This window comes from Corythoichthys intestinalis, chromosome 6, assembly GCF_030265065.1.
Source record: "Corythoichthys intestinalis isolate RoL2023-P3 chromosome 6, ASM3026506v1, whole genome shotgun sequence".
Lineage (NCBI taxonomy): Eukaryota > Metazoa > Chordata > Actinopteri > Syngnathiformes > Syngnathidae > Corythoichthys > Corythoichthys intestinalis.
In genome coordinates, this window is record NC_080400.1 from 57,186,131 (window position 1) to 57,202,540 (window position 16,410).

General features: G+C 39.7%; 1 protein-coding gene across 3 annotated transcripts in view; it reads right to left on the bottom strand.

Moving 5' to 3' along the window:
* Positions 1-265, bottom strand: part of LOC130917552 (vascular endothelial zinc finger 1-like) — a 30,406-nt gene extending 30,141 nt beyond the window's left edge. For all 3 annotated transcript variants that reach the window (XM_057839097.1, XM_057839096.1, XM_057839095.1), the window contains exon 1: positions 145-265. In XM_057839097.1, coding sequence (XP_057695080.1) covers positions 145-177 — 33 coding nt within the window. In that variant the 5' untranslated portion in view covers positions 178-265. The remainder of the gene's footprint in view (positions 1-144) is intronic.
* Between the last annotated feature and the right edge of the window lie 16,145 nt (positions 266-16,410).

The following is a 16,410-nucleotide window of genomic DNA, read 5'->3' on the forward strand; positions in this document are numbered from 1 at the left end:
GCTAATGCTAACACCTTTGTTTTGCTGAGCAAACTCTACTTCATTTTCAGAAACCAATTCGAACATATCTACTTGACTAACATATTTGCACATTTCAATAACGCACAGGCCTTCCCTCAACAACTAAGGTCCTATGTTACTTACTTGAAATAAAAACGTACTCCAGCTCGGTTCCATTTCAACTCTTGTGCTAAAACCTGCAGGAAACCAAGAAGGAATCCTTAACAAAGCAGCCTGCTAAACATGGCAGCAACTTCCTGTCACCCCGCGGATTGAACCAAATAAAACTGACCAGTGATATAATAAATGTTTTTTTCCCCATAATAACATTAAAGTATCATCATTTTAGTAGAGGAAAACAATATTATAGCCATGCCGTTTATTTATATTACGACAAAATTTATAAATAAACATTATAGCTTTGAAAAAAAAATTAAAAATGTGAGAACAAGATCTACACAAACCTACGTTTGCTTGACCAATCCGACAGCAACATCCATCCTCCGCCAAGTCAGTGTTCATATGTTTACTATGGATGTAGTTTACTGTGATAGAAAACTAATTCTACACAATCCAACTCGTAGTTCTACTGTTTCTACACCAAAGCAAATTACTGCATACCCAAATTTGACATTAGAAGAAAGCTGTGCGAAATGGGCACCCCCCTCCATTTTTTAAAAATACATATTTAACACAGACCACACAATTTGGAGATTAATAAAAGTAAACTCAGTTTTATTTTATAGCTGTTTACAAAGTGCTGTATATAAAAAAAACAACAACTCGTAAACACTTAAAAATAATAAAAAGAAAATGATGTAGGACACAGCAATAAAAGTAAAACACAAATTTAATGGCCCAAAACATACAATTAAAAATATGTAGTACTGCAATTACTTTTCAGTTATTGCATTAAAGTGCCTATGACAGCAAAACGCATGTTTATTTCATATTTCACGCGGTATTTTATCCTGAATGAAATGGACCGCTGGGATGTGTGTGGAAGCGATCATTTTATTTATTCAATTTTTTAATCCTGCGCCATGAAAATGAGTGACTTCCGGCTCCAGACTTGGGTTGAGGACAAATGTGAATGTGACGTCACCCGAGTCAGCATCTCACAATACAGCATTGCTTTATAGGAAGGGTCTCCAAACTGGTCCTCGGTGGGCCGCTGTGGGTCCTGGTTTTTATTCATACCGATCAAGCACAGACCTTTTAACCATTGTGGTTTCTACTAAAGCAAGCAGCACCTGACTGCAATCGACTGATTACACTTATAAAACACTAGATTGGTGAAAAGGTGTGGTCTTGTTTTGTTAGAGTGAAATCCTGCTCCCACTGCGGCCCTATGTGGAATAGTTTGGAGACCACTGCTTTACAGCATGCAGATGGACGGTGGATTCAGCTGAATTTGCGGATTAATTCATTTATTTTTCGCATCATGCAAGCGAAATGTGCTGCAGGGTTTTGTTGCTGCACCAGGGAGAGGCGTGTGAGCCTTTTTGGGTTTCAAAAAGTTCCCGTTCATCCCGAGATTGGCCAAAACAAGTCCGACAACTGTGGGACCATTGGATTGGAAGTGAGTAAACATCGTGTTTTGTATTATGTCAAATACTGGGATCATGGCACACGTTTTAATACGGAGGTGGCTTGCATTTTGTGGCTGACAATGTTCCTTGTTCACCTAGAATGCCACTCGGCCGATGATCGGCAGCCTGTTGCACACCCCCCTCCGTCCTCTTCGCGTGCCTGCCGGGAGAGCACCATACTCGGCTCATTGCCCTCTTCGTGTGCCTGGCAATAGTCCACTATCCTTGGGTGGGGCTCGGGCAGCTACACGCTCCTCTGACGTCGGCAGGTTTGTCCAGCTGCTTCCCCGGCAAACGAGCTCTCCTGCCCGCAGCAGGGGAACGATGAGCTGAAACTTGCTCGCCGCCGGCAGGGTTGCCGATCGGCGAAGACAATCGACAACCCGTGTGAATTTTCCCTTCGAAAGGCGAGAATAAGACATTGAAACGCCACTTGGTTCGGGTGAGCATGTCAACTAGCTGTCACGCCTCCTTGTTTGTTTATGCTCTCCAAAGCCAGAGCAGGGAAATGACAAAAGCCGGACTAACTCCGGCGGCATAAAATATCGTTCGGGAGGTGCAAGAAGTCGACAGTTTTGACCATCACGGACTAATTTTGCCAAGTCGTACTTAATAAATTCATTTTTAATATTTCATATTCCATTTAGCACAAGACTGTTATTTGTCATGACCATACCATTTATTTAGCAATTGGGGAAAAATACTAAAAGAATTTCCTGTAAAAATATTGGAGTAGAGTGATCGAAACAATGACATTCGGCTGCTCTCTTCGTCACAGTTTTCTCGTTCTGAATAATTCCCCCTCAATGGGCTGGATTCTAAATCAGATGAAATTGTAACCCTGCCAACATCATCATCCAGATGGGGACGCTAGACCTCTATAATGTCAGGCAAGGGCTAAACGGCAGATTAAGAGACTAATTTCTCATCATCTGCGCTTTGCCAAATTGTTGTATATAGTTGAATCGTCTCAAAATATGATTCGAGTTCACATAATAATGCTATTTAAGATTTTTTTTATTCTGTCGTAGGCACTTTAAAGTGCAATGAATAAAATGACTAACCAAAGTAAAGTATGTCTACTATTTATCGAATATTACGAAGTGGTGGAAAAGAAATCACTTCAGTAGCTGCCAGGTGAATCTTAACAAAACACAAAACAATATTGGATTATGTCATCCAACAGGTGCATTATATAATTTCCTTTAGGGATGTCATAATATTCATAAAATTGTGATGATGCAATATCAAAAGTTGCTTAATATCATCATGGTCTTGTGTCGGTATACTGATAAATAAAGACATAACAGAAGAAACAGTTGTCTACCCGCCGCTGGCCCCGCCATTCCAACACCTCTTTTAAAGGGTACCTTGGGTAGAAAGACATGTAGTTCTTAAAAGACAAATGTTAGTACAAGTTATAATAATTTGATATTAAAACCCCTCTTAATATTTTCGTTTCAATAATATTTGCTAAATTATTTTAACTGGTAGGTCGCCATTGTTGGTGACGTCAAAGGGCCATGCTGCCGTACTTCAGTGTCACTCTAAAAAAAAAACACACAAAAAAACGTGTCACTCTTTAATTATGTAAGGTAGTGATTTAAATACACCACAGGGTTTAAAATCAGGTATCAAGCCATTGACTGCATTTTGTCCCTTGACTGACGCAGAAGTTTTCTGTGATGCACAATGGGGTATAAGGCAGAAAGTAGCTTGGACCGCCCGCTTATTGGCATAAGCTTTAGCAACTCCTTCACAACAAACATAAGTATTATATAGTGAAAATACAACAAAAATAATATTCATAACTCTAAAAAAAATAATGTTCACAAAAAGAAAAGTGCTTTAATTTGTATTATGGAGGCCCTGTTCTCACACAGTTAAACAACATTGCAAAGAGAACTGGCATTCACAAATTCACTATCAAAATGTATACATAATACACATAAAACTTACTCAGAGTTCAGTCAACTTCTATTTAAACATTTTAGCAACTGGTTTAGCTCAACAAATACACTGGATGGCAATATTTAGTCACAATACACAGACTATGATGCTGGGAGCCATTATCAGAAGTCCTGTTTTTTGTGACTGACTCTACTACGGCGTCAGTCGAGGGACAAAACGCAATCATTGTTTTCAACTCTTATTAATTTAAAATTCGCCAATGACACCTTGTGGTGTATTTAAATCACTACCTTACATAATTAAAGTGACACTTTTTTTTTTTGAGGACACTGTAATGTACGGCAGCGTGGCCCTGTGACATCACCGCCGTGCGACGTCAACAGCAATGGCGAGCTACTAGTTTATTGTTTTATTTAAAATTTTACAAATTTTATTAAAACGAAAACATTAAGTGGGGTTTTAATATCAAATTATGGTAATCCGTACTAACATTTATCTTTTAAGAACTACATGTCTTTCTATCCAAGGTACCCTTTAACGCACCACATACATTATACTCCACGGGAGAGCTATGGCGAGGGGCGGTAGGGGGCGGTCCCACTGCCCTCAGCGGGCTCAACAATATTAATGCATACACTGCACTACCCTTCCCGTACAATCCCATTACGGTGCTGGATAATGGCTGCCAGTCGGGGACCTAGCAGCCACAGTAATAGGGCGGCCCCCACTTTTACTTGCCTGCAGGGCTAACACACGTCCGATGGGATTCACGCATGACTGGGTGCAATTAGACCTACTCAAGTAGAGAAACTGTCGGTGCCAGGATTAGCGATCAGGCAGCATAGAAAAGGATGTCAAGATATCCACATTACATGTCGTTCACATAATACTGGGCTCCACAACTCATTTTGCTGATTTGTGTACGTTCCACCTCACCTAACTACATCTCTAACCACATCTCTTCCTGACTCACCCCCCTCTCCTCTTTTTCCTCAGTCATCAGGCCCCCCACATGGTGTCCACCAATTAGCTAACAATAGTACCACTATATTCATAGGCAGTGTAGGCATTTAATGTATTTATTGTTGCTGTCTGTCAATCTCTCTCCTCTTCTATTTTCCATAATCCCTTGCTGCTCTCTGCTTTCTCCTAATCAACGAAACACAATGAATATCCAAAATGGGAGTAAATCATCCTCCCATGTGATATATTAAAACTTTTAGGACCATATGGACACTCAGATTCCCATTCTCCATGTCAGAGTAGCTGAACAGGACAAGTTTAAAAATTTGTTTTAGGTACAGAATATACAAAGATGTCCCTCAAGGAGCAACTATAGTATTTTAAAACCCTGCAACAGAGTAATCCTATATACAGTAGATCCCCATTCTAAAATGCCCAATTTTACCATAAATATAAATAAAACCTTGGGACAAACTTCGAAGTTGGTCTGTATAAACACAATGTTCCTTCATGACAATTACATGGATATACTAGTATATATTTTGATGGTCACGTACATTAATTTGGTGCCACTTCAAGTACCTTTATCTGCCAGCAGTCAGGCTGTCCTCAAAGCTAAGTTCTCATCTTGAATTATTGTCATCACCTTTAAAAATATTGCTTGCTTTTCAGCTGACTGTACTTACAGATTTTCAAACACTTCTTGGATATTTTTTTTTCCGGCATGTGAGAAAACACTAAATTTGGTTTTAATTGCTTGTTGTGCTTATAGTGTTATCTCAGATATCTTAGATTGTAAAACCCTATCCTTGTGTGACCACAAACCGTAGGTCTTAGTGTGTAATATGCATAAACATACCTCTGTAGGGATGGGAATTGATAGGATTTTTACGATTCCGATTCCATTATCGATATTGCTTAACGATTCGATTCTTTATCGATTCTCTTATCGATTCTAATTTGGGGAAAAAGAACAACAAACGTTTTGATAGGCATCGAGTTTGTTTAATCAGAACTCACAACCTTACAAACTCACAACGAGATCAAAAGAGGCCCAAAGCCTCAATGTTAACTGTGGCAATAAGTGGCAAATACACAAGAATGTGTAACATTTTACTGAAACATTTATCTAATAGAAATAAAAAATATTGGTATATATTGGCAGATAGGTTGTTGTTCTGCGTTTGGCAATATGTGTTAAAGCAGGGGTCCCCAAACTTTTTCCTGTGAGGGCCACATAACTTTTCCTTTCTCTGATGAGGGGCCGGGGTCAATTTGTAACAAAAAAAGTGTGACGATTGCAGAAGTGCATAAATGTAAAAAATTATTGTTTTTCTGAAAGCCACAATCAAATAACCCTTTCTGGATTCTTCACGGAATGAAAGTAAATAAAATAGAAATAATAATATAATAATAATAATTAATAATAAAAACACTATTAATTAAATAGATAATAACCAAATAACCCTCTCTGAATTCTTCAAGGAAAAAGGCCAGGAAATAAATAACACGATTGAGAAAAAAAAAAAATTCAAAATGGCCGGACCAAATGTGGAGGCGGGCCGTATTCGGGCCGCGGGCCGCAGTTTAGGCACCCGAAGAAATGCCGCATCCAAGCGGGTGAGCGAGCGAAGTGAGAGAGGGAAACACTTCTACGAGCCTACGTTCTTTGTTAATGTTAATATCTACAGAGGCAACGCCTGTATGTATAATCTTTTGTGTTGTTGTTGTTGTTGTTGTGTTTCCACTCGCGATCGGACACTTAAATCCAGTTGTGTAGTGGTTTGAACGATGTGCTAATGCTAGCGAACGAATGCTAACCATACTGTTATAGGGAATGGGACGTACTACGTTATTGTTTGGACGCGCCTCCATGCTGGCAATATGATTCACTTCCGGGCCGGCAGACTCAATGCGTATTGTAACGTGTGGTCGTGCTAAGCTAACTCTTTCGGTGTTTTAGAAAGAAATTATGGGTGTGTATTGTTGTGTTACCGGGTGCAACAGCTTCTCCTACGACTAAAAAAAGGGCGAGGAAAACTGGACTCACTTTTCACCGTTTTCCTGCATGGAGGACCAAATATCAGATCACGAAGGCACGACGGATGGCTGGGGCGCAGCGGTTCGTTGGAAAAGCATTTCTCTTGATCATATTTCTGCTGGAATGAGAGTGTATTCACCTCATCTCTACTCTTGTAAGTTGAACGATTTATCCGTTTTGGTTTCAATACGTTTTTTTTTTGTTTTTTTTTACTGTTGTGTAAATCTGCCTCGGTAGCAATGCTAACCTTCTCCTCCTCCTCACCTACCTGTTGTGTTACTAGGAAAACCTGCATATGAAATGCTGACAAAACATCCCGATTGGTCACCATATCTCTTCTTGGGTTATTCTGAGGTCAAGCGCACCACATTGGAGCGTTATGAGAGGTTGGAAAGGCGAAGAGTGCACGCTGAAACTTCAGTTTGCTCTGCTCTTACAAACACGATCCCAAGTGTTGTTGTGAAAAGTCAATAAAATATGAATACCAAAACATGACTTGAACAACTTCTTGACAAACTGTAACTGCTTGTTGTTTACTTCAGGTCTTCATAATAAACAGGTGTAATAATTACAAAGTCAGGTGACTTAATTTTGTTATTCTATTTGGAATATGCATTGACAATTTTTGGACAGTGTTGTAGACAAGAACTGGGACTGATAAATTGCAATAGATTTATTTCAAGTAATGCAATTTCTCCAATACGATATTTGAATTGACAGTTTAAAATCTTTAAATTAGTGCAAACAAGGACCACCCTCTGACGGTGGCAGCAAATATTATATAATTATAAGTAATACACAAATACAAGATCACAATAAACGTGTCTTTGTCAAAGCAGTTTAAAACACTATTTACTGGCCTTGGGTAAATTGCCAGACAGGATAAATATGTGCTTTAATGTTCTTGCATTTCCATTTTAAGTATTGCAAGTACTAGTCTCCAACACAATATTTGAACTGACAGTTTAAAATCCTTTTAGTACAAAATGGCCCACACTCTGGCAGGGGGCAGCAAATATTATAATACATAATACATTATAAAAAGCTATATACTATATAAATACAAGATCACAACAAAACCTGTATTTTTCAAAGCAGTTAAAAAACATCCAGTGGCCTTAGGTAAATAAAGGTGTATAAATATGTACTTTACAGTTCTTGCATTTCTATTTTAGGTATTGCAACTTTTCCAACACTATTTGAATTGACAGTCTAAAGTCTACATAAGTGCAAATAAGAATATTATAATTTAAAAATGATAATAGAATATATAAATTCAACATTACAATGAAACGTGTCTTTGTCAAAGTGGTTAAAAAAAAAAAAAAAAAAAAAAAACATCACTGGCCATAGTTAAATAGCCAGGCAGAATAAATATGTGCATTAAAGTTCTTGCATTTTCACAAGTTAAAAGCCCGCAGTTCATCGACGAGAAGGGCAGACCCAGATGGCGTCTGCTGCAGGGGCTTGTTTGAGTCCGACACAGGACAAATGGAACCACTCCATTGAACAAATTTTCTTTGTCAAATGATCCAAGAAGAGAGATGGTGACCAATCGGGATGTGTTGTCAGCAGGTTTACCTAGGAACACAACAGGTAGGTGAGTCGTAGTAGGCGAGCATTGCTACCGAGGCAGATTTACACAACGGTGTAAAAAAACAAAAACGTATTGAAACCAAAAGTGGATAAAGCGTTCAACTTACAAGAGTAGAGATGACAGGAACACACTCTCATTCCAGCAGAAATATGATCATAAATGCTTTTCCGACGAACCGCTGCAATCCAGCCATCCGTCGTACCTTCGTGATCTGATATTTGGTCCTGCATGCAGGAAAACGGTGAAAAGTGAGTCCATTTTTGCTAGCCCCTTTTTTTGTCGCTGTTGCACCCGGTAACACAACAATAAGCACCCATATTTTCTTTCTAAAACCCCGAAAGAGTTAGCTTAGCACTACCACACGTTACAATCCGCATTGACTCTACCGGCCCGGAAGTGAATCATATTGCCAGCATGGAGGCGCGTCCAAACAATGACGTAGTACGTCCCATTCCCTATTAGCAGCTAATCATCGCTGATTTACATTGATGCAAACCTGTTTGTTATTGGGGACGAAATTGATTTTTTTAATTTCTATTTTTAGTTTCACTCTTCAAGTGATGGTTGAATAAAGTCAGCAAATTATACCAACGTCTTCTGTATCGTCATTTCGGAGTTTAGCTAGCTGTATAGCTGTCTCGGTGAGGACAGTGCAGTCTATTCCCTCCCGATGAAGTTATCTCCACCTTGCAATGACTGCAAGTCGCTTTGTTGTAATTTTTCCTCGTGAAGTGAAGACACACTTTCGAGCGTTTGAACCTACGTGCTGTCATTGTTATGTTTATGGCTGCAATGCTCGTGCTTACCCGTCGTAACCTTTCATTTTCTCACACTTTCCTGGTGAAGTGTAGTCCAACTTTAGAGCGAGTGGTTCTTGGCGCCATGCTAGTTTGATGCGTCTGGACAACAAGACACGTCACGACGCAATACGCGTCTTTAGGAATCGACAAAGGGATCGTTAAGGCTTTTTCATTGTGATGTCGAGGCCCCGAAACACTCGGAACCGGTTCCGAATTGGAATCGGATTTCGATTCCCATCCCTATACCTCTGTAAACAAATTTATTCAATTTTATAAAAATAGGCGATACATATTTGTTATGGTAATCAGACAAACACGGTAGGTACCCAAAACTGTATGCTGTCTGGATTTGTTGGCTTACTACACCTGCCATTAACCGGAAAAGAAAAAAAACCTGAGCTTTCAGATGTCCCAAATACCCCATTTGACGGCTTCGCGAACATCATGGTGCCAGCAGTAACAAGGAGAAGTGGGGTCTAAATTGAAGCCATGGCTTTCATCTGTGATGAGTAATGCCAATGAGCTCCAAAAACAAATCTGCCAAACCTGTTGTTAGGGCTGCACGGTGTTACGGCTAAGCGCAGGCCCCACAGTGTTGTGAACGACGGCACTCATACCACTCTCATGGGTTCTGTTTGTGACCATTTGAGCAGAAACATGCACATTAGTGGCCTGCTGGAGGTCATTTTGTGCAGCTCTGGCAGTGCTCCTACTGTTCTCCCTTGCACAAAGGGGAAAGTAACGGTCCCACTGCTGAGTTGTTGTCCTCATACAGCCCCCAACCCGTCTCTTGGTGTAGTAGTCTGTCTTCTGGCTCTTGATACTGCGCTGGCAGACAAAACAAACCTTCTTGGCTAAGCACATGTCAATGTGCTTTCATGGCTGTCTGCTGCTACATGCATCCACATCACCCTACCTACGGACATTGTTCCACCGTCAATGCAATACTGTATTATCACAGTATTCCACTACATTGACCTTATATATACTCTACCCTTCACTATTTAAAAGGGTTAACCCTAACCCAGTACAGTGCAGTACCCTAATACTACAGAAAGTGAGTTTAAAATTATAGCAGAACAAACAGTATATTGGACACAAATCCATCCAAAAAAATGACAAAAAAGGCTTAATAATTAATAAGTAGATCCTAATAGCGTACGAATGCTATTTTTAGACCGTGACATCGTCATCGTAACGCGGAAATGGGACATTATAGACACTCCCTCGCATACAAACCATGTTATATCTGCTTATTTTATCCGGTAATCTTTCAAAAAAGAGCATGCCGATCAAACAATGCTGCTATGGAACTTGTAGAAACGACTCTGGACATTACGAATGATAAAGGATGTTTTCTTCATACTGTTACGTGCCAAAGACGGCTCGCGAAGGGCGTAACATAAAACAAGCCACACAAATGTACGAGTGGACACAAATTTATTTACAGAACAATCAAACTCGCAATGAATATGTACAGAATGACGACGAAGCGTGACTTCAGGGTAAGCCCAGGCCAAAACAACAAACAAAAGGAGCTACACTTAAACCCCACCCGCTAACTAAACCCTGATCATGTAAAAGGAACAAAGAAAAGACAGCTTCTAACCGAACTTCCTACTCTATACAAAACAGGAGAAAACGGGTTGAACAGAAATGGCGACTTACCCTTACTTGCTTCAGTGCTCTTATTTACAGTGGTGAACAAAAACGATCCAATAATGAATAAACACAAAAGACCTCACCGAAAAAGCTGGCGAGGAGGACCGCGGCAGAATACTGTCAAATGCGACCTCATAGAGCGTTGTCAGCGGCAGGTTTAAGAAGCTTGGCGCCTTTTTCCGTGGCCAATTAGCGGCGGTGACGTCGTCGGTCCGTCCTGCGTCCATCAGCTGTCGTCACAGTAGGAGGGGAAGCAGCCAGCTGGTGGAGGCGACGATCAGCTGACTGGAAGAATCTCAGAAAATTAACTATTAAACGGCCAGGGCCGTCACACATACGTTTCCCGAAACCAAAAACTCGGAGGGAAAAATGTGAAGAATGGATCAACTTACGCGGACGTCCAAAAGACCAGTTTAACGCCAGCAAGGTGAAGCCATTCACATTTCATATGCAGTAAACATTTTGTTGGGGGCCATGGTCCTTCAGAGGACGAAGAGGTAAGCCATTTTGATATTTTTACTTTTTTTTTAGCGTGCCGTTTTGCCGTGCTGATTCTGTCTGAAAATGAATTACCTGAATGAAAATGAAAATTAAAATCGTATCTGACTGCCATTGTTACCTTTTCTGTTGTTAAAAAAAAAACTTTAGTAAGGTAGTGTAAATAAATTATGGAAATAAGATTTGTTATTAAAAGTGTTGTTAATAACAGCGTTAGAATATAACGGTGTTACTAACGGCGTTATTTTTTTCAGTAGTGAGTAAGCTTAATTAATTACTTTTCTCATCTTGGCAATGCCGTTACCGTTACTGAGGATGGAAAGGCGTGCGTTACTATGCGCTGCGATATTGGTTGAATGACGCGATAAAAGTCTGAGGGAGACGGACTCACCGAGATGACAGAGCAGGAGTGGGGAGGAGGCAAAGAAGTTGTGATGCAGAGCAAACGCGATGCTAGGTGGCTTCAATTATACCTGACTGTAGCCGATAGCCTACAAACTACGCCCACATGATATGGTAGAGATGGTAGATATCACATATATATAGAACTAGATGCGAAATGACAGACATGGGGGCGTGAGCAACATGTACACTATAGGAACTAGATGCGTTAGTAAACAGCCGCATTCTTAAAGCAGTAGACTTCATAGGAAGGCTCTGTTGTAGAGAACCTTCTTAGCGAACCTAAGTAACTTTTTATCTAAAATACTCCTAAATCGGCAAAATCTTGACTTGAATCCATCTTTAAATGATGAAACAGTTTTAAAACTTCCACATGTCAAAAGTAGACTGAAGGGAACTAAAGCAATTTTTACAACTTTTAACGGTTGATTCAGGGTAAAGGGTAAATTAGGGTAAAGATTTGGGCTAGGGCCAATTGTCCCAAAAACCTTTTACACTTCACATAGTGTGACCTAAGTTTTTTTGTTTTGTTTTGTTTTGTTTTTTTTGGGGGGGGGGGGACAAAACAAAACATGAAAATTATCACCAGTTACTTTGCAAAATAACTAATTACTCTTACATTCAGGTAACTGAGTTACTAACGCAATTACTTTTTGGGAGAAGTAATTTGTAACTATAATTAATTACTTTTTAAAAGTAAGATTAACAACACTGGTTCTTAATGAAAAAATTAAAAGTGTTCGTTGGCTGGCACTGGGTAGCATTTACAATCGCTACACAAAAATAGCAATGTAAATTGCCCCCAAGAACGGTGAGAAACGTAGGACAACCAGAGGATATAATATATATGAAAGACGAGCGGGTCATTTCGCGCATGCGTTACATGCGTCAACTATTTCAACATGATTAATTAAAACAAAAAAATTACCATCCGTTAACGCGATAAATTTGAAAGCACTAAAAAAAGTTGTTGTTTTTTGCTTTGACGCTCACACTGCCGAGAACAGCCTCTCACTTACACAATTAATGGGTTGCCACCACAGGCGGAGTTTGACTTTTGTGGGCAAAACATGTTGATAACCCCGAAACGCAGTGTCAGCAAAAATAATTAATTAAGTAGATATATGCTCGGTTAGTAGCTTAGCCCATGCTCATAAATACAGCCATCCCAGCTATGTGTGTGTAGGTGTGCGTGCGTGTCTGAGCGCACGTGTTTTTCTGAGGAGATTTCTGCATTCCGCTGAGATATCCAATTTAATGCCAATTTTTTTCAGTCGCTCACACCCTTGTGAAACGAATCCTTACCGTGGTGAGTTTGAAAATGGCGGCATCCTTTTTGACTGAATATTCCAGCCAGTAATATTAACAATAATACATTAAAAATGAGCGTTTTTTTTTTGTTTGTTTGTTTGTTTCCCACCATTTCTTAAGGGATTCTAAATAAGGCTGCTTAGGACAGCTTTCGCCACATCTTTAATCCTTGGCTTTCGCTCAGTAGTTGTTGTCGCTTTTGAAAGCTTACGTTTGACAAAAATTACGTATAACCGTCTTGTTTCTTCTGTCCTCAGGTGGGTTTTTTTTTTTGGGCTAAGCAAAGCAAATGACTGTCTTTAAGGTGCTAGTCACGTGATCTGTTTGAAAAATAATTTTTACCCTTTATAAAAACTTTTTTGTTCATTTTGTCCATTTTTGTTGTTCGTTTTATCCATCCATCCATCCATCCATTATCTTCCGCTTAGTCCGGGGTCGGGTCGCGGGGGCAGCAGCTTTAGCAGGGAAGCCCAGACCTCCCTCTCCCCAGCCACTTCAGCCAGCTCCTCCTGCGGGATTCCAAGGCGTTCCCAGGCCAGCCGAGTGACATAGTCTCTGCAGCGTGTCCTGGGTTGTCCCCGGGGCCTCCCGCCGGTGGGACATGCCTGGAACACCTCTCCAGGGTGGCGTCCAGGAGACATCCGAACCAGATGCCCGAGCCACCTCAACTCGCTCCTCTCGACGCGGAGGAGTAGCGGCTCGACACCAAGCCCCTCCCCGATGACCGGACTTCTCACCCCATCTCTAAGGGAAAGCCCGGACACCCTGCGGAGGAAACTCATTTCGGCCGCTTGTATCCGGGATCTTGTTCTTTCGGTCACGACCCACAGCTCGTGACCATAGGTGAGGGTAGGAACTTAGGTCAACCGGTAAATCGAGAGCTTCGCCTTTTCGCTCAGCTCCATCTTTACCACAACGGACCGGTGCAGAGTCCGCATCACTGCAGACGCTGCACCGATCCGCCTGTCAATCTCGCTCTCCCTCCTACCCTCACTCGTGAACAAGACCCCAAGATATTTGAACTCCTCCACTTAGGGCAGGATCTCATCCCCGAGAGGGCATGCCACCCTTTTCCGGCTGAGGACCATGGTCTCGGATTTGGAGGTGTTGATCTTCTTGTTCGTTTTATTGTTATTATTTTTATATTTTTACTTTATTATTATTATTTCAATTTTATATTCATATATTTGAAAGTCAATTACATGCAATGACATTTTCGGCCACCGGGGGGGCTATGCGTACTTCAAACTGTCTACCAGGCTTAACGATGATTAAAACATTTGTGCCTCTATTCAAGTCTGGTGAAAATTCTTAAGTTTTAAAGGGATCCATGAATAGAAAGAGTTGTCGTTCTTAAAAGATAAATGTAAATTAGGGGTGTCAAACGATAAAAATGTTTAATCGAGTTAATCACAGCTTAAAAATCAATTAATCGTAATTAATCACAATTAATCACAATTCAAACCATCTATAAAATATGCCATATTTTTCTGTAAATTATCTTTGGAATGGAAAGATAAGACACAAGATGGATATATACATTCAACATACGGTACATAAGTACTGTATTTGTTTATTGTAACAATAAATCAACAAGATGGCATTAACATTAGTAACATTCTATTGAAGCGATCCATGGATAGAAAGACTTGTAGTTCTTAAAAGATAAATGTTAGTACAAGTTATAGAAATTTTATATTAAAACCCTTCTTAATGTTTTCGGTTCAATAAAATTTGTAAAATTTTCAATTAAAAAATAAACTAGTAGCCCGCCATTGTTGATGTCAATAATTACTTACACAATGCTCATGAGTGCTGAAGCCTATAAAATCAGTCGCGCCCAAGCGCCAGCAGAGGGCGACAAAACTCCATAAAACACAATTAACAACATGACATTTCACTGTGCTGTCATTTTAATCTGTTTGAGCGGGGCATGTGCGTTATTTGCATAAAATATTTTACCGTGATTAATTTAAAAAGTTAATTACCGCCCGTTAACGCGATCATTTTGACAGCCCTAGTTATTATGAATGACAATAATTTGATATTGAAACCCCTCTTAATGTTTTCGTTATTATAAAATTTGTAAAATTAGTTCAACTAGTAGGTCGTCATTGTTGTTGACATCACAGGGCGGTGATGTCACAGGGTTACGCTGCCGGGCTTCCAGAGTATGACTCTAGCGACATAAACATGTCATCTGTTCAACCCCTTCTAATTTGAACCCGGGGGAACATTAATGAGCATGACAGCACTGTCGACATTTCACAAAATGAGCAGCAAAAGCAAAATGAACAGGAAAGACGGGACGAGACGAGAGTAGGGAAAAAAATGTGCTACACTGGCGAAACGTCCTACAAGAGGCGAATTTGACACCCAAGGTACTACTGTGCGCTTTCAGCTTGTTTTGTTTAGATGTATACGGACAGAACATACTAAAGATGCCTTAAGGAAATACTTAAACGCAGTAATATCAAATAAGGGTGGCTTATATATTCTACGTGACTAATGTGGTCAACAGATCAACAATCTGCTTTAAAGCTACCACAAAAAAAAACAATGCTTAAAAGAATGAAAGAGAAACACATGCAAAAAGTATTTTGACACAATGAAAAGTTAATTAAAGACTCAATAAAAGCACAAATAGTAAGAACTCGCCGCTTTTAACCGATGATCACATGTGTTAAAACGGCAGAATGGAAAGAACAAGTAACAATATAGACTGCACTGTAAACAAAAGCTTAATAAGCTCAAAAAACTCCAAAACTTAGCTTCATGGCGGATTGCTAACAACTATCAGGTGCATACCCTCAATTACTGTACAAGAGTGAACAGCACCCTTTTGAAGGCACGCTGCTCACAGTATTGGTTTTTATTGATCAATGTCTTGTTCGCCTGCCTAATCTTGTACTCGTGTTGCTGCCTCTAGAACTCAATTACGATATAGTTGCATGGCTTATCGATTGCGCCGGAGGCATGAAAACGAAACTATCAATTCACAATGAGAGAACAAACAAAAGTAACGTGTAATGCAGGCGACTGGTACTTTTACTTCTTTACATTCCACCACTGCTGAACATAAAACTGGAGCACTGACAGGGTGAATAACATACAGCATACAGTATTTCACAGTAAATGTGCCAATGAGTATGAAGGTGTTAGAACACTTATGAATTCCTGATTTGGACAAAATATTAGACTGAGAATTCTTTAGTTGCATTGAATTGCTGGTGTTCAAACCCTCCCTTCTGCACACAGTCACTTGATATATTGTAAGTATTGCCTTTCTTATGTTTATATGATTAATCTGGTTGTTTATCTATTCATTTTTATTACACTTAACATTTTCATCGATTAACTGTGGTTGGCAATTTGAGAGGTGCTGTACTGTCCTTGGTGGTTGAACTGTATATGTATGTATGTACAGTATGTATGTATGTATGTATGTACAGTATGTATGTATGTATGTATGTATGTATGTATGTATGTATGTATGTATGTACAGTATGTATGTATGTATGTATGTATGTATGTATTAGGGCTGAATGATATCGGAAAAACTGACATTGCGATTTTTGGATTATATTGCGATATATATTTATATTAAATTATATATATATATATATATATATA